Raw genomic sequence first — 27,105 nt, forward strand, 5'->3', positions numbered from 1 at the left:
AAGAACAATGGCACCAAATCAGAGGAGGAAGGCAATTTGGACAAGGGTACCAGATGGACCATCTTAGAAAAGCGATCACAGACCACCCAAATGACTGACATCTTTTGAGAGACGGGAAGATCTGAAATAAAATCCATAGAGATATGTGTCCAAGGTCTCTTCGGGACCGGCAAGGGCAAAAGCAACCCACTGGCACGAGAACAGCAGGGTTTAGCCCGAGCACAAATCCCACAGGACTGCACAAAAGTACGCACATCCCGCGACAGAGATGGCCACCAAAAGGATCTAGCCACTAACTCTCTGGTACCAAAGATTCCAGGATGACCAGCCAACACCGAACAATGAACCTCAGAGATCACTTTATTTGTCCACCTATCCGGGACAAACAGTTTCTCCACTGGACAACGATCAGGTTTATTAGCCTGAAATTTTTGCAGCACCCGCCGCAAATCAGGGGAGATGGCAGACACAATTACTCCTTCCTTGAGGATACCCGCCGGCTCAGATAAACCCGGAGAGTCGGGCACAAAACTCCTAGACAGAGCATCCGCCTTCACATTTTTAGAGCCCGGAAGGTACGAAATCACAAAGTCAAAACGGGCGAAAAACAGTGACCAACGAGCCTGTCTAGGATTCAAACGCTTAGCAGACTCGAGATAAGTCAAGTTCTTATGATCAGTCAATACCACCACGCGATGCTTAGCTCCTTCAAGCCAATGACGCCACTCCTCGAATGCCCACTTCATGGCCAGCAACTCTCGGTTGCCCACATCATAATTCCGCTCAGCAGGCGAAAACTTCCTGGAAAAAAAAGCGCATGGTTTCATCACTGAACAATCAGAACCTCTCTGCGACAAAACAGCCCCTGCTCCAATCTCAGAAGCATCAACCTCGACCTGGAACGGAAGAGAAACATCTGGTTGACACAACACAGGGGCAGAAGAAAAATGACGCTTCAACTCTTGAAAAGCTTCCACAGCAGCAGAAGACCAATTGACCAAATCAGCACCCTTCTTGGTCAAATCGGTCAATGGTTTGGCAATACTAGAAAAATTGCAGATGAAGCGACGATAAAAATTAGCAAAGCCCAGGAACTTTTGCAGACTTTTCAGAGATGTCGGCTGAGTCCAATCATGGATGGCTTGGACCTTAACAGGATCCATCTCGATAGTAGAAGGGGAAAAGATGAACCCCAAAAATGAAACCTTCTGCACACCAAAGAGACACTTTGATCCCTTCACAAACAAAGAATTAGCACGCAGGACCTGAAAAACCGTTCTGACCTGTTTCACATGAGTCTCCCAATCATCCGAGAAGATCAAAATGTCATCCAAGTACACAATCAGGAATTTATCCAGGTACTCTCGGAAGATGTCATGCATAAAGGACTGAAACACTGATGGAGCATTGGCAAGTCCGAATGGCATCACTAGATACTCAAAATGACCCTCGGGCGTATTAAATGCAGTTTTCCATTCATCGCCTCGCTTAATACGCACCAGATTATACGCACCACGAAGATCAATCTTGGTGAACCAACTAGCCCCCTTAATCCGAGCAAACAAATCAGATAACAAAGGCAAGGGGTACTGAAATTTAACAGTGATCTTATTAAGAAGGCGATAATCTATACAAGGTCTCAGCGAACGATCCTTTTTGGCTACAAAAAAGAACCCTGCTCCTAATGGCGACGATGACGGGCGAATATGCCCCTTCTCCAGGGATTCCTTCACATAACTGCGCATAGCGGTGTGCTCAGGCACGGATAAATTAAACAGTCGACCTTTTGGGAATTTACTACCAGGAATCAAATTGATAGCACAATCACAATCCCTATGCGGAGGTAGGGCATCGGACTTGGGCTCATCAAATACATCCCGGTAATCAGACAAGAACTCTGGAATCTCAGAAGGGGTGGATGACGAAATTGACAAAAATGGAACATCACCATGTACCCCCTGACAACCCCAGCTGGACACCGACATGGATTTCCAATCCAATACTGGATTATGGGCTTGTAGCCATGGCAACCCCAACACGACCACATCATGCAGATTATGCAACACCAGAAAGCGAATAACCTCCTGATGTGCAGGAGCCATGCACATGGTCAGCTGGGTCCAGTATTGAGGCTTATTCTTGGCCAAAGGCGTAGCATCAATACCGCTCAATGGAATAGGACACTGCAAGGGCTCCAAGAAAAACCCACAACGCTTAGCATATTCCAAGTCCATCAAATTCAGGGCAGCGCCTGAATCCACAAACGCCATGACAGAATACGATGACAAAGAGCAGATCAAGGTAACGGACAGAAGAAATTTTGACTGTACCGTACCAATGGTGGCAGACCTAGCGAACCGCTTAGTGCGCTTAGGACAATCAGAGATAGCATGAGTGGAATCACCACAGTAGAAACACAGCCCATTCAGACGTCTGTGTTCTTGCCGTTCAACTCTGGTCAAAGTCCTATCGCACTGCATAGGCTCAGGTTTAAGCTCAGGTAATACCGCCAAATGGTGCACAGATTTACGCTCACGCAAGCGTCGACCGATCTGAATAGCCAAAGACATAGACTCATTCAAACCAGCAGGCATAGGAAATCCCACCATGACATCCTTAAGGGCTTCAGAGAGACCCTTTCTGAACATAGCTGCCAGCGCAGATTCATTCCAATGAGTGAGCACTGACCATTTTCTAAATTTCTGGCAATATACCTCTATCTCATCCTGACCCTGACAAAGAGCCAGCAAATTCTTTTCTGCCTGATCCACTGAATTAGGCTCATCGTACAGCAATCTGAGCGCCAGGAAAAACGCATTGATATTACTTAATGCAGGATCTCCTGGCGCAAGAGAATGCCCAGTCCTGAGGGTCGCCGCGCAAAAAAGAAATAATAATCAAAACCTGTTGAACTGGATCACCAGAGGAACGAGGTTTCAAGGCCAGAAATAATTTACAATTATTTTTGAAACTCAGAAACTTAGTTCTATCTCCAAAAAACAAATCAGGAATAGGAATTCTTGGTTCTAACATAGATTTCTGATCAATAGTGTCTTGAATCTTTTGTACTCTTGCCGAGAGCTGATCCACAAATGAAGACAGACATCTAATGTCCATCGCTACACCTGTGTACTGAACCACCCAAATGTCTAAGGGAAAAAAAAAGACAAAACACAATGCCAAGAAAAAAAAATGGTCTCAGAACTTTTTTTCCCTCTATTGAGAATCATTAGTACTTCTGGCTTCCTGTACTGTTATGAAAGGCAATTCAGTATCACAATGGACATGGAGGTCAGAGCACATACAGTGATCTGACAATAACCCAAAATAATAGAACGAGCTCTGAGACGTGGGAACTCTGCAGACCGCAATCCCTGATCCTCTCCAAACACAACTAGAGGCAGCCGTGGATTGTGCCTAACGCTCCCTATGCAACTTGGCACAGCCTGAGAAACTAACTAGCCTGAAGAAAGAAAAATAAGCCTACCTTGCCTCAGAGAAATACCCCAAAGGAAAAGGCAGCCCCCCACATATAATGACTGTAAGATGAAAAGACAAACGTAGGGATGAAATAGATTCAGCAAAGTGAGGCCCGATATTCTAGACAGAACGAGGATAGGAAAGATAACTTTGCGGTCTACACAAAACCCTAAAGAAAACCACGCAAAGGGGGCAAAAAGACCCTCCGTACCGAACTAACGGCACGGAGGTACACCCTTTGCGTCCCAGAGCTTCCAGCAAAACAAATAGACAAGCTGGACAGAAAAAATTGCAAACAAATAGCAAAGAAGCACTTAGCTATGCAGAGCAGCAGGCCACAGGGATGATCCAGAGAAAAAACAAGTCCAACACTGGAACATTGACAGGAAGCATGAATCAAAGCATTAGGTGGGGTTAAGTAGAGAAGCACCTAACGACCTCACCAGATCACCTGAGGGAGGAAACTCAGAAGCAGCAGTACCAGTTTCCTCCACAAACGGAAGCTCCCAGAGAGAATCAGCCGAAGTACCACTTGTGACCACAGGAGGGAGCTCTGCCACAGAATTCACAACACACTATATACTGAGTTCCTGTGTATAATATCACTAGTGATCACTATTATCTGTATACTATATACAGAGTTCCTATGTATAGTGTCACCGGTGATCAATATATACAGAGCCTCTGTGTATAATGGCACTGGTGATCACAATTACCTGTACACTATACACTGAGCTCCTGCTTATAGTGGCACTGATGGCAATACTAGTGTTCGTATTGTGATTTTTATTCATGATCATTATTGTAGTACTGTAGTATTATCCATTCACTATATGGTGGTAAAATGTGATCTGGTTAGGCAATCCCTGCATGTGTTGCGGCTGTTGAATAATGGCGAGACATGCAAACATGGCAACTCGAGCATAGTATTCGAGCACGTCAAAGATACTGTATTAGCACACGAGCATGCTCGGATAAAATCTTATGCGACCACGCTCGCTCATCACTAGTATTTATCCCTTTTATGTGGTACTAGATGGTGGCCCGATTCTAACGCATCGGGTATTCTAGAATATGCATGTCCTCGTAGTCTATTGCTCAGCCACGTAGAATATTGCCCAGCCACGTAGAATATTGCCCAGCCACGTACTATATTGCCCAGCCACGTACTATATTGCACAGCCACGTACTATATTGCACAGCCACGTACTATATTGCACAGCCACGTACTATATTGCACAGCCACGTACTATATTGCACAGCCACGTACTATATTGCACAGCCACGTACTATATTGCACAGCCACGTAGTATATTGCACAGCCACGTAATATACAGCACAGAGCCACGTAGTATATTGCCCAGTCATGTAGTATACAGCACAGACACGTAGTATATTGCCCAGCCAGTTAGTATATTGCCCAGTTACGTATGTAACAGGTTAAAAAATAAAAAAGAAACACTCACCATCCGAAGAGCCCATTGTAGTTCCGGCGCTTGTGTGCGGTATCCGGTCCCAGGATTGGTATGAGCGCAGAACCTTCCATGACGTCATGGAAGGTCCTTCTCCCATAGCATCTTTGGAAGCGGAACCTGCCGCTTGCAGTGCCGAGGAGAGGACGCGACGGCGGAAGGTGAGAATAAGGTTTTTTGTTTTATTATTATTTTTAACATTAGATCGTTTTACTATTGATGCTGCATACCCAGCATCAATAGTAAAAAGTTGGGGACACACAGGGTTAATAGCGGCGGTAACGGAGTGCGTTACCCGCGGCATAACGCGGTCCGTTACCGCCGGCATTAACCCTGTGTTAGCGGTGACCGGAGGGGACTATGCGGGCAACAGGCACTGACTGCGGGGAGTAAGGAGCGGCCATTTTCTTCCGGACTGTGCCCGTCGCTGATTGGTCGCGGCAGCCATAACAGACAGCTGCCGAAACCAATCAGCGAATGAATAACCGTGACAGAAGGACGGACAGACAGACAGACAGACGGAAGTGACCCTTAGACAATTATATAGTAGATTAGTATTATTATTGTGGTAGTACTATGTGGTCTGGTCATGATGTGATATTTGTCCCTTGTATGTGGTATTATTCGGTCACTATGTGGTGGAAAATATGTTGTGTGGTCACTGTGGTGGCATTTGTCCTTTGTATGTGGCATTATTCAGTCACTATACGGTGGTAATATGTGATCTGGTCATGATGTGATATTTGTCCCTTGTATGTGGCAGTATTCGGTCACTATGTAGTGATAATATGCAGTCCGGCCATGGTGTGGTGGTATTTTTCCATTGTATGTGGTATTATTCGGTCACTATATGGTGGTAATACCGTATTTTCTGGTATATAAGATGACTGGGCGTATAAGACTACCCCCAACTTTTCCATATAAAATATGGAATTTGGGATATGCCCGCCGTATAAGACTGGGATCATCTTATACACCCAGTCATCTTATACGGCGTGTGGTTCCCAGGGTCTGGAGGAGAGGAAACTCTGTTTCAGGCCCTGGGATCCATATTCATGTAAAAAATAAACAATAAAAATAAAAAACATGGATATACTCACCCTCGGACGGCCCCTGGTGCTCAGCGCTGCTAGCGTCTGCCTCTGTTCCTTAGGAACGCAGTGAGTGAAGGACCTTCAATGAAGTCGCGGTCACATGAGCGGTCAGGTGACCGGTCAGGTGACCGGTCACCTGACCGCGACGTCATCGAAGGAACAGAAGCAGACGCTAGCAGCGCTGTGAGCCAGGGGCCGTCCGAGGGTGAGTATATCCATGTTTTTTATTTTTATTCTTTATTTTTTACATGAATATGGATCCCAGGGCCTGAAGGAGAGTTTCCTGTCCTCCAGACCCTGGGAACCACACACCGACATGCAGATCGCTCCCTGCACACGCTGTACCCGGCGTATAAGACGACCCCCGACTTTTGGGACAATTTTTAGGGGTCAAAAAGTCGTCTTATACGCTGGGAAATACGGTATTTGGTCTGGTCATGATGTGGTGCCATTTGTCCCTTGTATGTTGTATTATTCGGTCACTATATTGTGGTAATATTTGGTCTGGTCATGATTTGGTGCTATTTGAACCTTGTATGTGGTAGTATTCGGTCACTATATGGTGGTAATATTTGGTTTGGCCATGATGTGGTAGCATTTGTCCCTTGTATGTGGTATTATGCAGTCACTATGTGGTGGAAAATATTTTGTGTGTTCACTGTGATGGTATTTGGCACAAATTTAGCCTGTAGCTGCTGAGGCCAGAGATTAGATGCAGCAGACAATTGAAGTAACAGAGGGACATGAGGTTGTCCTTTCCAATTTGAGCAGGGATTCTTTAGTATTAATTTTAAAAACTTGTAGAAAACCCCTTTAATACTACACTAAGAAGAGACAATGTAACTGGAGCAAAGTGGACTGGACAGGAGGCATTGAGACTACAGATAAAGATACAGGAGGGGCAAGTAGGGTAAAGCGCTTTTACTTGTAGTTACAGTTAGTTGTATTATGTGGTTGATGAAAGTATGGTAAAAATCAGCGTGGCTAGCAAAATGGTTGTGGTTTCCTAACAAACAAAGAAACCTGTTAAAAAATGAAAACCTGCCTCTGGTACGGACGGAGCCATACTAAGCACATAAACAGTTTTTTTGGAAGTAAAGACAATGTTGTAATGAAGATTAGTGCAGCTTTCCAACACATTTTGTGATACCAATATCTACGTTTGATGGTAATGAAAAGAAAAATACTTCTTTCCATCCAGAGACTCAACTGTGTACGGTCCTGCTTATTTGAGAAAGGGGATCACTTGCAGTCAGGCTAGGTCATCTTCTACTAGCCAAATCCATATTTCTCCTTTAACTCAAAGATTTGCTGCACTACATTAGGCCATTGTCACACATTCATATCACAACCACAAGTCTCAGTCTGACCATGAAATGAGCAGAACGGAAAGCATTATACACTCCTATAGTAAGCTGCAAGTTCAGCCGTTAGACGGCCAGTCGACAGGAACTTACAGCTCTTATGGGAACCTTTCTACACCCCTATATTACGCTAGTGTGGAACTGTGCAATATATCAGTCTAAGGGCACAGTCAAACGGCCATATAAATTGGAATGAGATGTGATCGCAGTGCACGGACTGGCCGGCGGCTCTCCCAACCCAAGCGTGACAGCTGCATAGAAATACATGACGCGGTCCTGCTCGGTCAGAAGAGCTGCTGGCCAGTCTGTGCACAGTGTTCAGATTCATACGGATGTCTGACTGCGTCCTAAGGCTATGTGCACACGATGGGGAATTGCTGTGGATCCTCAGCGGATTTTTCCATGCAGAAACGCTGCAGATCCACACTGTGATGCACAAGGTTATTCAATGGAGTGAAAAAAAAAGCTGTGCAGATGGTGCGGAAAAATCAGTGCGGAATTGCTGCGGATTTCAAAGAAGTGCATGTCACTTCTTTTGTGCGGATTTGCAGTGTTTCTGCACCCCTCCATGTTAAAAATCCGCAGTGGCAAAAACCGCACAAAATCCGCACAAAATCTGCATCAATTCTGCATAAAAACCACACAAAATCTGCGGCTGCGGATTCTGCCAGGAGATGCGGATTTTGTGCAGAAAATTCCGCACCTCTTTTCCTTAGTGTGCACATAGCCTAAAGGTGGAGGCTATTCTCTTGTTGGATTGTCTACAGTGTAGAAACAGCTCTAAGTTGTGTCGGCATCTGCACATGAATAAGAGGCTCTCATGCTCCCTTCACACATCTTTGGAAAGTGGATGAAACTGAAACAAATTTATATCAGAATTTTCCATTTTGGGCCATGTGAGCATCTGCGGTGCCATTTCTTCTATCATGAAAGCGGCAGATACTACACAGAACCCGATGGACCCCATTAGTATCGTTGGGGTTCGGTTGACAGTTGAGGTCAAAATTGGAAGTTATGATGATGCGAATGGAGCTTTTCAATATTATTCTTTAGTTACATAAAATCAGTACGACATCAGGTCATTTTTTTTTTCTTTCAACTGTTGATGGGTACAGGAAGGAGAATCTGAAGCCTCCAAGGACATGGCGGATCTGTCACACTGCTGTACTAAAAGGACTGGTGAGAGAGCAGGAACAGGAAAGCAGCCATGCTCCGTTCTCACCTTCACACCGCCCTATGAAGTTACTGCCACTGTGTAACCTGACTGCAGCAGGCAACGGTGTGTCATCAGTCGCACAATGGGCCATTGTAATAAGTGGGGCATTAGGGGGTGCAAGAGGGAATTCATAGTATTGCAGGCACAGTGTACAGTATAGCACAGGGACATCTTGTAAAGAGGAAATATATATATAAGCTTTGATTGCTCAAGTCCTGAATATGATGTGAAGGTGCAGTATTCTTTACCTGATAGGGGTAGTTGTACCAGCACTGTCGAGTATCCCAGAACCAGGGTGACTGCAAAAAGAAAAAAAAAAAAAACATAGAAAATCACTATAATGCTCACAGCCATAAGTACAAAATGAATTCACAAGAGGGGTTCCTCTTTAAAAACAGTAAGAAATGTTTATGAGTGTCATGCATGGTGAATGCGGCAGCGACCCAGCAGTCTCAGGGGAAGTGGGGGGATGCCCGACCCAGCAGTCTCGGGGGAAGTGGGGGGATGCCCGACCCAGCAGTCTCAGGGGAAGTGGGGGGATGCCCGACCCAGCAGTCTCGGGGGAAGTGGGGGATGCACAACCCAGCGGTCTCAGGGGAAGTGGGGGGGGATGCGCGACCCAGCAGTCTCAGGGGAAGTGGGGGGGAAGACCAACACGGCGGTCTCAGGGGAAGTGGGGGGGGATGCGCGACCCAGCAGTCTCAGGGGAAGTGGGGGGGGATGCCCAACACGGCAGTCTCAGGGGAAGTGGGGGGATGCCCAACACGGCGGTCTCAGGGGAAGTGGGGGGATGCCCAACACGGCGGTCTCATGGGAAGTGGGGGGATGACCAACACAGCGGTCTCATGGGAAGTGGGGGGATGACCAACACGGCGGTCTCAGGGGAAGTGGGGGGGGGGGGGGGTGACCAACACGGCGGTCTCAGGGGAAGTGGGGGGGGGGGATGACCAACACGGCGGTCTCAGGATACATGACATACAGTACAGACCAAAAGTTTGGACATACCTTCTCATTTAAAGATTTTTCTGTATTTTCAGGACTATGAAAATTGTAAATTCACATTGAAGGCATCAAAACTATGAATTAACACACGTGGAATTATATACTTAACAAAAAAGTATGAAACAACTGAAAATAAGTCTTATATTCTAGGTTCTTCAAAGTAGCCACCTTTTGCTTTGATGACTACTTTGCACACTCTTGGCATTCTCTTGATGAGCTTCAAGAGGCAGTCACCGGGAATGGTTTTCACTTCACAGGTGTGCCCTGTCAGGTTTAATAAGTGGGATTTCTTGCCTTATAAATGGGGTTGGGACCATCAGTTGTGTTGTGCAGAAGTCTGGTGGATACACAGCTGATAGTCCTACTGAATAGACTGTTAGAATTTGTATTATGGCAAGAAAAAAAGCAGCCAAGTAAAGAAAAACGAGTGGCTATCATTACTTTAACCCCTTCCCGACCCATGACGCCACGTAGGCGTCATGAAAGTCGGTGCCAATCCGACCCATGACGCCTATGTGGCGTCATGGAAAGATCGCGTCCCTGCAGATCGGGTGAAAGGGTTAACTCCCATTTCACCCGATCTGCAGGGACAGGGGGAGTGGTAGTTTAGCCCAGGGGAGGTGGCTTCACCCCCTCGTGGCTACGATCGCTCTGATTGGCTGTTGAAAGTGAAACTGCCAATCAGAGCGATTTGTAATATTTCACCTATTATAACTGGTGAAATATTACAATCCAGCCATGGCCGATGCTGCAATATCATCGGCCATGGCTGGAAATTCACATGTAAAGCGCCATGGAATAAATGGCGCTATAAAAATGTATAATAATAATAATAATAATAATAAAAATACTAATGTGCCCCCACCCCACCGATCGCCCCCCCAGCCCCCCGATCTGGCCGATACACTGCTCCGACTCACCTCCGTCCAGTGCTCCGCTCCCCCCCGTGCTCTTGTCCGCTCCCCCCGTGCTCCAATCACCCCCCCTGCGCTCCGGTCCACCCCCCCCCCCCCCCCCGGTGCTCCGCTCCAGCCCCCCCGCGCTCCGTTCCACCCCCCCCCCCCCCGTGGTGTCCCCCCCCCGTGGTCCCCCCCCCCGTGGTCCCCCCCGCCCCCGTGGTCCCCCCCGCCCCCGTGGTCCCCCCCACCCCATCATACTTACCGATCCAGCCGGGGTCCCGTCCATCTTCTCCCTGGGCGCCGCCATCTTCCAAAATGGCGGGCGCATGCGCAGTGCGCCCGCCGAATCTGCCGGCCGGCAGATTCGTTCCAAAGTGCATTTTGATCACTGAGATATAATCTATCTCCGTGATCAAAATAAAAAAAATAATAAATGACCCGCCCCCCCCCCCCCCCCTTTGTCACCCCCATAGGTAGGGACAATAAAAAAATAAAGAAATTTTTTTTTTCCCACTAATGTTAGAATAGGGTTAGGGTTAGGGGTAGGGCTAGGGTTAGGGCTAGGGTTAGGGCTAGGGTTAGGGCTAGGGTTAGGGCTAGGGTTAGGGCTAGGGCTAGGGTTAGGGGTAGGGTTAGGGGTAGGGGTAGGGTTAGGGGTAGGGGTAGGGTTAGGGGTAGGGTTAGGGGTAGGGTTAGGGTTTCGGTATGTGCACACGTATTCTGGTCCTCTGCGGATTTTTCCGCTGCGGATTTGATAAATCCGCAGTGCTAAACCGCTGCGGATTTACCGCGTTTTTTTCTGCGCATTTCACTGCGGTTTTACAACTGCGATTTTCTATTGGAGCAGTTGTAAAACCGCTGCGGAATCCGCACAAAGAAGTGACATGCTGCGGAATGTAAACCGCTGTGTTTCCGTGCAGTTTTTCCGCAGCATGTGTACAGCGATTTTTGTTTCCCGTAGGTTTACATTGAACTGTAAACTCATGGGAAACTGCTGCGGATCCGCAGCGTTTTCCGCAGCGTGTGCACATACCTTTAGAATTAGGCTATGTGCACACGGTGCGGATTTGGCTGCGGATTGGCCGCTGCAGATTCGCAGCAGTGTTCCATCAGGTTTACAGTACCATGTAAACATATGAAAAACCAAATCCGCTGTGCCCATGGTGCGGAAAATACCGCGCGGAAACGCTGCGTTGTATTTTCCGCAGCATGTCAATTCTTTGTGCGGATTCCGCAGCGTTTTACACCTGTTCCTAAATAGGAATCCGCAGGTGAAATCCGCACAAAAAACACTGGAAATCCACGGAAAATCCGCAGGTAAAACGCAGTGCCTTTTACCCGCGGATTTTTCAAAAATGGTGCGGAAATATCTCACACGAATCCGCAACGTGGGCACATAGCCTTAGGGTTAGGGTTGGAATCAGAGTTGTGGTTAGGGTTGTGATTAGGGTTATGGCTACAGTTGGGATTAGGGTTAGGGGTGTGGGGGGGGTTAGTGTTGGAGTTAGAATTGAGGGGTGACCACTGTTTAGGCACATCAGGGGTCTCCAAACGCAACATGGCGCCACCATTGATTCCAGCCAGTCTCGTATTCAAAAAGTCAAATGGTGCTCCCTCACTTCCGAGCCCTGACGTGTGCCCAAACAGTGGTTTACCCCCACATATGGGGTACCAGCATACTCAAGACAAACTGCGCAACAATTACTGGGGTTTAATTTCTCCTGTTACCCTTGTGAATCTAAAAAAATGCTTGCTAAAACATAATTTTTGAGGAAAGAAAAATGATTTTTTATTTTCACGGCTCTGCGTTGTAAACGTCTGTGAAGCACTTGGGGGTTCAAAGTGCTCACCACATATCTAGATAAGTTCCTTGGGGGGGTCTAGTTTCTAAAATGGGGTCACTTGTGGGGGTTTCTACTGTTTAGGCACACCAGGGGCTCTGCAAACGCAACGTGACACCCGCAGACCATTCCATCAAAGTCTGCATTTCAAAACGTCACTACTTCCCTTCTGAGCCCCGACGTGTGCCCAAACAGTGGTTTACCCCCACTCATGGGGTATCAGCGTACTCAGGAGAAACTGGACAACAACTTTTGGGGTCCAATTTCTCCTGTTACCCTTGGGAAAATAAAAAATTGCAGGCTAAAAGATCATTTTTGAGAAAATAATTTTTTTTTTTTTTTTATTTTCATGGCTCTGCGTTATAAACTTCTGTGAAGCACTTGGGGGTTCAAAGTCCTCACCACACATCTAGATTAGTTCCTTTGGGGGTCTAGTTTCCAAAATGGTGTCATTTCTGGGGGATCTCCAATGTTTAGGCACACAGGGGCTCTCCAAACGTGACATGGTGTCCGCTAATGATTGGAGCTAATTTTCCATTTAAAAAGCCAAATGGCGTGCCATCCCTTCCGAGCCCTGCCGTGCGCCCAAACAGTGGTTTACCCCCACATATGGGGTATCAGCGTACTCAGGACAAATTGGACAACAATATTGGGGGTCCAATTTCTCCTATTATCCTTGGCAAAATAGGAAATTCTAGGCTAAAAAATCATTTTTGAGGAAAGAAAAATTATTTTTTATTTTCATGGCTCTGCGTTATAAACTTCTGTGAAGCACCTGGGGGTTTAAAGTGCTCAATATGCATCTAGATAAGTTCCTTGGGGGGTCTAGTTTCCAAAATAGGGTCACTTGTGGGGGAGCTCCAATGTTTAGGCACACAGGGGCTCTCCAAACGCGACATGGTGTCCGCTAACAATTGGAGCTAATTTTCCATTCAAAAAGTCAAATGGCGCTCCTTACCTTCCGAGCCTTACCATGTGCCCAATCAGTGGTTTACCCCCACATGTGAGGTATTGGTGTACTCAGGAGAAATTGCCCAACACATTTTAGGATCCATTTTATCCTGTTGCCCATGTGAAAATGAAAAAATTGAGGCTAAAAGAATTTTTTTGTGAAAAAAAAGTACTTTTTCATTTTTACGGATCAATTTGTGAAGCACCTGGGGGTTCAAAGTGCTCACTATGCATCTAGATAAGTTCCTTGGGGCGTCTAGTTTCCAAAATGGGGTCATTTGTGGGGGAGCTCCAATTTTTAGGCACACGGGGGCTCTCCAAACGTGACATGGTGTCCGCTAAAGAGTGGAGCCAATTTTTGATTCAAAAAGTCAAATGGCGCTCCTTCCCTTCCAAGCCCTGCCGTGCGCCCAAACAGTGGTTTACCCCCACATATGAGGTATCAGCGTACTCAGGACAAATTGGACAACAACTTTCGTGGTTCAGTTTCTCCTTTTACCATTGGGAAAATAAAAAAATTGTTGCTAAAAGATAATTTTTGTGACTAAAAAGTTAAATGTTCATTTTTTCCTTCCATGTTGCTTCTGCTGCTGTGAAGCACCTGAAGGGTTAATAAACTTCTTGAATGTGGTTTTGAGTACCTTGAGGGGTGCAGTTTTTAGAATGGTGTCACTTTTGGGTATTTTCAGCCATATAGACCCCTCAAACTGACTTCAAATGTGAGGTGGTCCCTAAAAAAAATGGTTTTGTAAATTTCGTTGTAAAAATGACAAATCGCTGGTCAAATTTTAACCCTTATAACTTCCTAACAAAAAAAATTTTTGCTTCCAAAATTGTGCTGATGTAAAGTAAACATGTGGGAAATGTTATTTATTAACTATTGTGTGTCACATATCTCTCTGGTTTAACAGAATAAAAATTCAAAATGTGAAAATTGCGAAATTTTCGCCAAATTTCCGTTTTTATCACAAATAAACGCAGAATTTATTGACCTAAATTTACCACTATCATGAAGCCCAATATGTCACGAAAAAACAATCTCAGAACCGCTAGGATCCGTTGAAGCGTTCCTGAGTTATTACCTCATAAAGGGACACTGGTCAGAATTGCAAAAAACGGCAAGGTCTTTAAGGTCAAAATAGGCTGGGTCATGAAGGGGTTAAGAAATGAAGGTCAGTCAGTCCGAAAAATTGGGAAAACTTTGAAAGTGTCCCCAAGTGTAGTTGCAAAAACCATCAGGCGCTACAAAGAAACTGGCTCACATGAGGACCACCCCAGGAAAGGAAGACCAAGAGTCACCTCTGCTTCTGAGGATAAGTTTATCCAAGTCACCAGCCTCAGAAATCGCTGGTTAATAGCAGCTCAGATTAGAGACCAGGTCAATGCCACACAGAGTTCTAGCAGCACACACATCTCTACAACAATTGTTAAGAGGAGACTTTGTGCAGCAGGCCTTCATGGTAAAATAGCTGCTAGGAAACCACTGCTAAGGACAGGCAACAAGCAGAAGAGACTTGTTTGGGCTAAAGAACACAAGGAATGGACATTAGACCAGTGGAAATCTGTGCTTTGGTCTGATGAATCCAAATTTGAGATCTTTGGTTCCAACCACCGTGTCTTTGTGCAACGCGGAAAAGGTGAACGGATGGACTCTACATGCCTGGTTCCCACCGTGAAGCATGGAGGAGGAAGTGTGATGGTGTGGGGGTGCTTTGCTGGTGACACTGTTGGGGATTTATTCAAAATTGAAGGCATACTGAACCAGCATGGCTACCACAGCATCTTGCAGCGGCATGCTATTCCATCCGGTTTGCCTTTAGTTGGACCATCAATTATTTTTCAACAGGACAATGACCCCAAACACACCTCCAGGCTGTGTAAGGGCTATTTGACCAAGAAGGAGAGTGATGGGGTGCTACGCCAGACCTGAACCCAATCGAGATGGTTTGGGGTGAGCTGGACCACAGAGTGAAGGCAAAAGGGCCAACAAGTGTTAAACATCTCTGGGAACGCCTTCAAGATTGTTGGAAGACCATTCCCGGTGACTACTTCTTAAAGCTCATCAAGAGAATGCCAAAAGTGTGCAAAGCAGTCATCAAAGCAAAAGGCGGCTACTCTGAAGAACCTAGAATATAAGACATATTTTCAGTTGTTTCACACTTTTTTGTTAAGTATATAATTCCACGTGTTAATTCATAGTTTTGATGCTTTCAGTGTGAATTTACAATTTTCATAGTCATGAAAATACTGAAAAATCTTTAAATGAGAAGGTGTGTCCAAACTTTTGGTCTGTACTGTATGTGAAGACCAAAGTTGCTATGTTGTCTCAAACAACAGCAAAAAAAAAGCCCCTGGAAAAAAAAGCCCCACTCCAATGCAGCGTCTTCACCACACTGGAAGGGATGTCAGGACCACTAATGGCCACAAAGGCTACCAACTGACTACAGTGAGCACCAGATCTGAGCAGTGTAGGGTTCTGGTGACAGGCATGCATTTTGGTAAAAAAAAAAAAAATTTCTTTAAATCAGTATTGTGAAGTTCCCAGAAGTCAGACCCCCACCACTCCCCGATCATAGAGTAATGGCATATCTTGGCTATCCCTCTATATGACAACTTTGATATATGATGATATTTTGGACTATTTTAGAGACTGCTTTTGCTTAGCACATCAATTATTGCTTTACGTGCCCACTTGTGGATGTAAAGAGTTAACAGCTGGTGGTGGACATACCACATACAACGGAATATACCGCTAATGTTTAATTAGCAGACAGGAAGTATCTGCACTTTGAACTTGGCAAATGTGAGAGCACAGAAAAAAATACCGTCCATTGCTTCCAGTTAGAAGGCGAGTGTGCCAGGCAGAGGATTACACCTTGTTTAGCTTGTTCTATCAAACCAAGAAAATATTGCCAATTTCCATTCACGGTCAAAACAGAGTGGATGTCAGAAACCTCGTGTCAACCGACACATTCTGAAGGAGTATTTCTGCAACGTGGCAGCCAATTTCTGGCCATGTATTGTATAAACCCTGTTCTCGTGGAGACTGGCTGTGACTGACATGCAGGAAGACTACTTACCGTCCACAGAAACCATACGCCATAGGAAAAGATATATAGGTAAAATAGAAACCTCCACCTAGAAAGAGAAAGAAGGCGAGCTGGTCAAAACTCAGACCAGGCTCCATGGCTTATCCCATTGTGAAAATACATTTACTGTTTTCCTCCAGTGTATTTTAATGGCCATGCCTTCATGAACTCTAGAGATAACATCCTTAGTATTGTCTGTAATCTTGACATTGCTCATTGGTGCTCGCCCTCCCTTCTGGGAGGTATCCTCACCGGTCAGGGGGCATGACCTGCTCCTGGCTTCTAGTAACAACCACGGATCCCACATCACACTGCTTTGCCGGTACTGTCAGGATCACAAGATCACATACCATGGATGTTGGTTTTATAGTTTATTAAGGCATGTTGATTAAAATATTTCATATCCCCAGAGTACCCGTTTAAAGGGCCTGGTGAAGTCTGCACTGCATAATCTAGGAATCTAGATTATTCGGTTAGAAGGAAAATTTAGCAAAGCATGGCCACACCTGATTGTGATAAAACACACCACACCTAGCAATCTCACAATGCAAGTGTCCAGAAACAACTAAAAAAGGAAGTGGAAAAATACATGATCGGCGCATCAATTCCAATAGGTTCATTTTTTAACAATTATATATACACAGCGGGTGAAATAAGTACTGAACACCAATTTTCTAAGTAAATATATTTATAAAGGTGCTATTGACAAAGTTATAACCAGATGTCTAACAACGCATCCAATCCACACAAGCAAGGAAATCAAACCATAGATGTCCATAAATTAAAAGTGTAATGAGAAATGACAGGGAAAAAGTATTATTATTATTATTTATTGTTATAGCGCCATTTATTCCCTGGCTCTTTACATGTGAGGAGGGGTATACACAATAAAAACAAGTACAATAATCTTAAACAATACAAGTCATAACTGGTCCAGGAGGAGAGAGGACCCTGCCCGCGAGGGCTCACAATCCACAAGGGATGGGTGAGGACAGAGCTGGTCATGCAGCGGTTTGGTCGATCGGTGGTTACTGCAGGTTGTAGTATTGCACACGCTAACTAAAATTTATCTAATGCTTCGTTTGTTGGGGATAACAGCTTCAAGTCGCCTCCTGTAGGAGAAACTAGTCACATGCATTGCTCATTAGTGATTTTGGCTCACACAAACAAACACTCTTCAAATCCTGAAGGTCCCGTGGGCTCCTATGAACTCTGAGCTTTAGTTCCTTCCATAGATTTTCTATTTGATTCAGGTCCTGTGATTGGCTGGGCCATTCTAGTAGCTTTATTCTCTTTCTGTGAAACCAATTGAGACAGTTTCCTTGGCTGTGTGTTTGGGATCATTGTCTTGCTGAAATGTCCACCCTCATTTTCATCTTCATCACCCTAGTGGATGGAAGCAGATTTTTATCAAGAATGTCACTTTACATTTGTCCAATCATCCTTTCTTCAATCATATGAAATGTGACTTATGATGAAAAACATCCCCACGCCATGATGAGCCCACCTTTAAACTTCACCGTTGGTATGGCGTTTTTGGAGTGATATGCATTGCCTTTTCCCTCCAAACATGGTGTACATTATGGCATCCAAAGAGCTCAAGAGCTTTTGGCCTCATCTGATCAGATTATATTCTAGATTATAGATTGTATTCATAGGCTTGTTTAAATGTTATTGAGCAAACTATATTCACACTATAACATGTTTCTTGTTCAGAAATGGTGTCTTGCGTGGTGGGAGTACATACAGGCCATGGAGGTGGAGTGCCATACTTACGAGTTATTCTTTGAAACAACTGTACCTGCTGATTCCAGGTCTGTCTGTAGATCTCCAGAGGTGGTCCTTAGCTCTTGGACAACACTTCTGATATCACTTCTTATCATTCGTCTGTCTGAAATCATGCAGAGTACATAGTTGTGGCCAGAAAGCATTAAGCGACTTACTGGTAGTGGCATTTTTCGGAGGCCCATGACACCACTACGAGAGAGGGGATCCGCCCTTCAGGAACAGGAAACCTACAGATACAAAAGGGCGGCACCTCTCCCATGCGTCAGTTGTATTTCAGAGCCTGAGAGGACTACCGCGGTTAGTGGCACACAAATATACATTATATACAGTTTATCTACAAAAATAATCCATTGCATTGTAACTAGATACCACACGTGAGATCTATATATCTTATTATATACATTATAGGAAGTGCAACCCCCACGTGAATAGGGAGGGAACTAAGGGTGCTGTCATGGGCCTCCGAAAAATGCCGCTACCAGCAAGTAGCTTAATGCTTTATTCGGACTCCCATGACAGCACTACGAGAGAATTACAGAGATGTAAACTACCTTAGGGAGGGACTATAGCTTGTAGCACCCTTAACCCAAAGGTGAGATCAGAGGAGAACCCCAAGTCCAACCGATAGTGCTTGAAAAAGGAAGGGGACGACCACGTAGCTGCCTTACATATCTGGTCGATTGATACTCCAGATCTTTCCGCCCAGGATGTAGCCATGGCCCGGGTGGAATGCGCCCTCAGATTCCGCGGAGCCGGACCTCCACCTGCAGTATAAGCTAGAGAGATAGCCTCCCTATTCCACTTCACTAGTGTGTACTTAGAGTATCTAAGCCCTTTCCTAGGACCTTTGAAGGACAAAAATAACGCATTATCTCTCTTCCAAGCATCAGTGACTGCGATATATTCTAACAGGCATCTCCTGACATCCAATGTATGGAGTAGCTCTTCCTTAGAATTAGAAGGATTAGGGAGAAATGACGGTAAAACTATCTCCTGTGATCTGTGAAAATGTGATGCCACTTTTGGCAAATAGAGTAGTCCTCAAACCGGACCCGGCCTATCGTGTAGAAACTCTGTATAAGGGGAAAGTCTAGAGAGTGCCTGTATGTCCCCTACCCTACGGGCAGATGTTATTGCTACTAAAAATGCGGTTTTGAGGGATAATAACTTAACTGAGGCTGAATGTAAGGGCTCAAACGGTTCCTTAGTCAAGGCTGAAAGGACTAAATTGAGATCCCAAGGCACCGACCTATTCTTGTGTATGGGTCTGGCTCTACTAGACGCTTTAATAAACTTTGATACCCAATAGTTATTAGCAATGTTACAAGAAAACAGGCTGAGACTTGTACTTTTAGCGTACTTGTAGATAGATTTAGCTCTAACCCCCTTCTGCAGGAATTCTAAAATCTGGTTAATTGGTATCCCTTCTTCAATATTAAAATCTGGAGAGGCCAGGAACTTCCTCCAGGTTCTAGAGTAGATTCTTGTTGTTATTTGTTTTCTACTCTTCATAAGGGTATCAAATTTGGGGAAAACCCTCTGTTTTTTTTTTTTACAACGACCTCTCAAACTCCATGCCGTCAAATGGAGTCCCTTCACTTGTGGATGGCTGATCGGACCTTGATGGAGTAAATCCAGAATGTCCGGAAGTACCCAGGGGTCTTCCACCGACATGGTCCTGAGCCAGGCAAACCAGGCCCTTCTGGGCCAGAATGGGGCGATCAGTATGACTCTTGCTTGACCCTCCCTTATTTTTCTGACCACAAGAGGCAATAGGCCCAGCAGGGGGAACGCATAAGCCAATCAGAAATCCCATCTGATCAGGAAGGCATCCACTGCCAACGGATTCTCCCTGGGATTTAGGGAACAGAAATTTCTTGTTTTTCTGTTGTCCTTGGTGGCAAATAAGTCCACCTCTGGATGACCCGACTTGCGGACAATCTGATCAAAGATGTCTCTGTTCAGAGTCCATTCCCCTTGTCTTAAGGTGTTGCGGCTTAGAAAGTCTGCTTTTATATTTTCCTTCCCTCTTATATAGAGTGCAGTTAAAGATAGTAAATGGCTCTCTGCTGTCTGGAGCAGGCGGTCCGCAACTTCCATCAGAGATTCGGAATGTGTTCCACCCTGGTGATTTACGTAGGCTACCGCCACCTGGTTGTCCGAGAGGATCTTGACATGGTGACCCTGTAGATATACGAGGAGTTTCTTAACTGAAAATTCAATCGCCATTAACTCCCTCTGATTGGAAGAGGGTGATGTTTGGGGGTTCCATAGACCCTGAACAACAATGTCACCCATGTGTGCCCCCCACCCCGCGGGGCTGGAGTCTTATTAAACGAGTCACGTGTCACCCAGGGAACTCCTGCCGACAGTTTGTCTTCTTCTAGCCACCATCTAAGAGATGTAAGAACTACCGGACTCAATATCACCTGACCCTGCAAGGACCCTTGTAAGGCTCTATCATTATCCAGAACCTCAGATCTGGTGTGGAATTGGGCCCAACGGACGGCGGGAATACATGAAGTTAGGGATCCTAACAGTGACATAGCCTGTCTAAGGGTCATGGATGGTTTATTAATCGCCTTTAACACCTGTTGAATATGCAATAATTTATCAGGTGGAAGACAGCATTGTTGGGTCTCTGAATTTAATAACAGCCCTAGGAATCTCTGAATTTTTAGGGGCTGTAATCGGTATTTTTCATAATTTATAATCCAGCCCAGATGTTCTAGTTTGGTCATAGCTGTCTTCACTTGTGAAAGGCAATGGTCTGCTGAATTTCCCACTATAAGGAAATCATCCAGATAAGGAATAATGAGGATATTGGACTCTCGTAAGTGCGCCATGACCTCAGCGACTACTACCCTAGGTGCTGCTGAAAGGCCGAAGGGCAGAGCTCTAAACTGAAAATGGTGAACTATTCCTCCCATAGACACCGCTACTCTTAGGAACCTCTGGAAGTTCTCATGGATAGGTACATGATAGTATGCATCCTTTAAATCTACAACTACAATGAAGCAGTGTTTGAACAACATCTTTATTGTTGAACTGATTGACTCCATTTTAAAGGTTTTATTAACCAGAAACTCATTAAGAGACTTAAGATTTATGATAGTTCTAAATGATTTATCTGGTTTTTGAATCTGAAATAGAGGAGAGTAGAACCCTCTTCCTCTCTCTGATTCCGGGATTTCAATCAGAACATTTTTAAGACAAACTCATGACCTCTGTTTCCAAAGTTCTCTGTTCAAGGGTGGAAGAACGTAAGGGGGTCAATTTAAACTCATCTCGAAGCCAGTGATTAAACTCCAGTCTCCCTCCCACAGGGATTGCTAGTCATTGGTCTGGTTTTTTACGTTCTTTTGAGGAACGGCGAAACATGTAGCCCGTACCTCTCCTGCGTCTATCCTCCCATCTAAAATTATCTCTAGAAAGTGAGGATACGCGTTTTCTTCCGTGACCAAATCTCCTTCTGTTGAAAGGACGACGGTAGGATGCTGATGACAAATTAGGGAACTTTTTCTTGTCATCCCCTGCTTTCTCAAGCAACTCATCCAATGTTGGCCCGAAGAGATATTCCCCTTTGCATGGGATAGCGCAGAGCTTGGATCTTGATTGAATGTCTCCTGACCAACACTTCAACCATAAGGCTCTACGAGCCGCGTTGGAGAGTCCTGCTGCTCTGGCCGCCATTCTAACTGAATCCACCGAAGCGTCTGACAGGAAGGCAGCAGCATCCTGAATTACTGGGAGCGCATTCAGGATTGTATTTCTGGAAACGCCTTCTTTAAGTTGGGACTCCAACTGTTCTAGCCAGACCATTAAGGATCTGGCTGTACATGTTGCGGCCACTGCCGGTCTTAGGCTACGTTCACATTTGCGTTCTGCCGGGCTGCGTCGGGCGCAGCCACGGCAACGCATGCGTCATGCGCCCCTATATTTAACATGGGGGCGCATGGACATGCGTTGCATTGCGTTTTGTGACGCATGTGTCTTTTTTGGCGCACGCGTCAGGGCGCAGAGGACGCAGCAAGTTGCATTTTTTTGCGTCCAAAATCATGCCAAAAAAGGACGCATGCGTCGCAAAACAATGCGTTTTGGTTTGCGTTATGTCGCCGACGCAGCACCGCACAACGCAAATGTGAACGTAGCCTTAAAGATCCGGCCGCCATTTCCCAGGTACCTTTAAGGAAGGTGTCTGCCTTCCTATCAAGAGGATCTTTAAGGGTCCCCATGTCCTCAAATGGTGGTGAGGCTTTCTTTGATGCTTTCGCCACCGCAGCATCTAATTTAGGGGCCTTGTCCCAGGTATCAACAGCCGCATCCTCAAAGGGATACCTGCGCTTTAATGCTGGTGGCAACGAACCTTTCTTTTCCGGTTTCTTCCACTCCCGGAGAATTAAATCCTGAACTTTTTCATTCACCGGAAAGGATCTACGTCTTTTATGATCTAACCCGCTGAACATTATTTCCTGTCTGGAAAGTTGCATTTTAGGCTCTTCTAGGCCCATCGTACCCCTGACCGATTTAACTAATTTATCAACCCGGTCCAGAGGTAGACAAAATCGGCCAGAGTCCTCTTCTGATGACGAGGAAGAGGGAATAGAGCCATAGGAACCTTCTTCTCTTTCTTCCTCCGAAGAATCAGAGATCAAGGGAGCTTTATGCTTTGAACTTCCCGCCTAGGATAGAGACCGCAGGGATACCCTTACTTCCATAAGGATCATCTCCTTTAAGTTAGCTGTACTCGCAGAATCTTCCGCTACCTAGGGGAGGACAATAAGGATGAAAACCTTCTATCTGACCTGATGTCACTCAACCCCCTACCACTCCTGTAGTCCTCACCGTCTGCTGTATACAGGGGGCGCATAATTTTTTGGGATAAGAATCTGGTAAAGGGATTCCACATAGGGTCGCACTCCTTATGTTTTGTCTTTGTACTTTTCTTCCCCTAGAATGACAAAGTATAAGGGGCCCGCGTCACTGAGTGAACATTCATGTAGATCACTTACCAGCGTACGCCAAAAAAGGTACCGGAACATCAGGGGGTTCTTTCCCAGTCGATGCTGTTGATCCCTGCTTGGATGAGCTCTTACGACCGGACTGGTCACTTCTGACATGCTCCTTCTCCATGGGCTTCTGTCGTACTTCATCCAGCAGCTGAGGCTGCTGCTCACCATCACTCTCCATGATGAAGATGTGGCCAAAAGCAGAGCTCTAAATCCAACACCTGCTTAAATCCCCCTGAATTCCGGTCAGCAGGCTGCCAGGCGCCATTCTCATTGGTCCCTGCTGTTCAAGCTGCAGCTGGGAGGTCAGCGGGGCCTATGAAGAATCAGGCGTTCAGGATCGATGGGCGCCGCCATCTTGGATCGACTACGCAGTCACTCGGCGACCCGGAAGCGCCCGCTGACTCCGCCCCCGATGTCACTGCAGCCCGGAAACGCTCTGAGAGCGCTGCAGGACGCCGGAAACATGCAGCAGCGCTTCGGACGGCGTCCACCTCCCGACGCCGCTACCTCACCACCTCGCTGCACCGCCGCATGGACCCGAAGGGGCGGCTATACTTACCGGCGCTTAGTGGAGATCAGGAATCCTCCGGACTCTGCTCCCTGCTGTAACACGCCACTGATGTGCAGTCCAGCCAGGACCACCGTGGCGTCTCCAGGGACTCCTGCACCAGCTGAGGTAGGAGACCCCCCCCCCCCCCCCCATGGGAGAGGTGCCGCCCTTTTGTATCTGTAGGTTTCCTGTTCCTGAAGGGCGGATCCCCTCTCTCGTAGTGCTGTCATGGGAGTCTGAATAAATAATCTTCTTTCCACTTGTGGATTAGATCCTTTAAGAGTGCTCACTGGAACTTTCAGTAGTTTAGAAATTCTTCTGTAGCAAATGCCATCAGTATGCTTTGCAACAATAAGGTTGAGAAGGTCTTGAGACAGCTCACTGGCTTTACCCATTATGAAAAGTTTCTTGTGTGGCACCTTGGTAATGAGACCTTTTTATACACCATCAGTTGAACCTAGCTGATATTTTTAACTAAGTGGCAGGATTGCTTTCTAATCACTGACCAATTTCAGCTAGTGTCGTGACTTTCCATACCTCCTCCATGATGTGTTCAATACTTTTTCCCTGTGTCATGTCTCATTATTACACGTAACAATTGATGGACATCTATGGCTTAATGTCTCTGCCTGTGTAGATTGGATGGGTCGTTACCGACATGTGGTGATAATTTCATGACAATAGCACCTTTACTTAGAAGTATTGAACACATCCAGTTTCTTTCACCCGCTGTATGTATTCATGCATATTTATATATAAATATATGTGTGTATATTAGCATTTCCACTTTTTTCTTGAATTTCATTTTGTTTTCTTAGCCCTCTTTCACAGGTATAAAACAACTCATTCTTTTCCGATCAGTGTTATGTAATCCACGTTCAGCTGTCTGCTAGACGTCCAGCATTGTGGTTGTAATAAAAGTGCAATACAAGAGCCTGTATTACCGCAGCAAAAACAGTGAGATGTGAGTATATCCTGAAGGGGAGGATGCATTCACATGCATATTGCCAAAAACAGACTAATCAGTCATTGGAAAAGATTTTCAATTTTCACAGCACGCTTTCGTTTTTTGTTTGTGTGTACAACTTCAAAACTGATGAATATAAATAAGGACATAAGTGGCAGTCCAATGCATGACTTAGGGCAGTATTTTTATATATTTTTTACTTACATGCTCTCTGTAAATTTGGTCACTAAGCTTGGCTTATCCTGATTCCGCCTCTGCCTGAACCACCTCTGAATTTTACGTGCATCCCAGTCCAGCTGTTTTGATAGCCCTTCCAGGTGCTTCCCATCGGGACACTGGGGAATATTCAAGAGCAGCGTTAGAATAACAGGGTTATATACCTCCTATAATACTTTACAAGCAGGTCTTTATATTCAAGGCTTGTGCAACAGTCTATAACTACATGCCACCTCAGAGGCTCAAAAAACACACACGAAAAAAAACAACAACCAATGCACTGGACCCAGGGAGGGCAGGTCTTCGCTGCAGTCTAGGGGTCCCTGTTTGGCTGCAGCAGCTGAGGACTCTTAGCTTACCAGCTCTGCCAATGTAGATGGTACAAGACAAGTGATGGGCTGCAGCGATGTTACCATAACAGAACTGTAGACCAAAAGGCTGGGAAACTGGCAGAGACTAAGCGCTGGACCGGGAAAGGGTAATAAAAGCCCAATTATTAATTTTATTTTTTTTTACTGTAAACTCACCTGGAGACAACTTTATTTTAAACTGGGAAATGCATTTCAAAAAAAGGGATTTACCTGGGAATGTTTTTAACTTTTGGCAAAGTGCTTGGAACAGCTAATGATTAGCTTAGTGAGATAGCCATTTGCTGCTCTGGTGGGGACCAGGGCAGCATTTTAATGGGAAGATTGGCGGGGGTTAGGTGGGAGATTAGTAAAATGAATATAAATTTAAATTTCTCTCAACTAACCTCAGTGTGCCAAAAGAAGAAAGAGGGAAGGAAAAACAAACAAAACAAACCTTTCACCGATGGACAACCCTTTTAAAATGTAAGATTCAATACACCTTTGTTGCTTTTTTTCCCCAACTATGTTACTAGCATGTTGTTTAATCATAGAGTAACATAGTAAGAGAGGATTTTTCACCATTTTTTCATGCTGAACTAAACACAATAATTATTTTTATTCAATCTTGCCTCACTGTTGCAGATATATTATCAAAAACAACCAAATAAAGAAAGCATAGCCTCAGCTTAGAGCAGATTTTTCAGCTCTGATCTCCTGCAGGAGGCAGGGCAGCGGACTTTAGCAGTGTCACTTTACAAACCCTTCTATCAGCTCTCCTGATTACAGAGTATCAATCACACTTATTTCTGCTGTGCTCAAGCAACTTGTAAATCGCTCTGCAGCGAGATCTAGACAGTCATTACATCTCACAGGAGTAAGCAGGCTGTTTTGGACTACTCCTGTGTGACATGTAAGGAGACCCTGCTCTGCTCTCACTGCAGAGATTGAAAATTGAGCACAACAGACATAAGTGTGACATGGACACATCTGCGGACAGACAGCGAGTGAGCTGATAGAAGCGTTTGTAATGAGAAACATTAACTACACTGAGCTGCCCCTCACCTCACATGGATCTTATCTGAAAGGTGTTAGTCATCTGCACTTTCTATTCATGCAGGAGGTTAAGGTACCTTCACACATAACGATATTGTTAACGATATCGTTGCTATTTGTGACGTAGCAACGATATCGTTAATGAAATCGTTATGTGTGACAGCGACCAACGATCAGGCCCCTGCTGGGAGATCGTTGGTCGCTGAAGAAAGTCCAGAACTTTATTTCGTCGCTGGACTCCCTGGAGACATCGCTGGATCGGCGTGTGTGACACCGATCCAGCGATGTCTTCACTGGTAACCAGGGTAAACATCGGGTAACTAAGCGCAGGGCCGCGCTTAGTAACCCGATGTTTACCCTGGTTACCATGCTAAAAGTAAAAAAAAACAAACACTACATACTTACCTACCGCTGTCTGTCCTCCAGCGCTGCGCTCTGCTCTCCTCCTGCACTGTCTGTGAGCCGGAAAGCAGAGCGGTGACGTCACCGCTCTGCTTTCCGGCTCCCAGACAGTACAGGAGGAGTGCAGAGAAGCAGAGCGCAGCGCTGGAGGACAGACGGCTGTAGGTAAGTATCTAGTGTTTGTTTTTTTTTACTTTTAGCATGGTAACCAGGGTAAACATCGGGTTACTAAGCGCGGCCCTGCGCTTAGTTACCCGATGTTTACCCTGGTTACCGGCATCGTTGGTCGCTGGAGAGCGGTCTGTGTGACAGCTCTCCAGCGACCAAACAGCGACGCTGCAGCGATTCGGATCGTTGTC

At 45.6% G+C, this 27,105-nt stretch overlaps 1 protein-coding gene across 2 annotated transcripts in view; it reads right to left on the bottom strand.

Moving 5' to 3' along the window:
• Positions 1-27,105, bottom strand: part of CERS5 (ceramide synthase 5) — a 93,685-nt gene that overhangs the window by 26,167 nt on the left and 40,413 nt on the right. For both annotated transcript variants that reach the window (XM_069758834.1, XM_069758833.1), the window contains exons 3-5: positions 24,930-25,060; positions 16,400-16,457; positions 8,875-8,925 (exon numbers count right to left, since the gene is read on the bottom strand). In XM_069758834.1, the coding sequence (XP_069614935.1) occupies positions 8,875-8,925; positions 16,400-16,457; positions 24,930-25,060 (240 nt within the window). The remainder of the gene's footprint in view (positions 1-8,874; positions 8,926-16,399; positions 16,458-24,929; positions 25,061-27,105) is intronic.

This window comes from Ranitomeya imitator, chromosome 3 (genome assembly GCF_032444005.1).
Source record: "Ranitomeya imitator isolate aRanImi1 chromosome 3, aRanImi1.pri, whole genome shotgun sequence".
Lineage (NCBI taxonomy): Eukaryota > Metazoa > Chordata > Amphibia > Anura > Dendrobatidae > Ranitomeya > Ranitomeya imitator.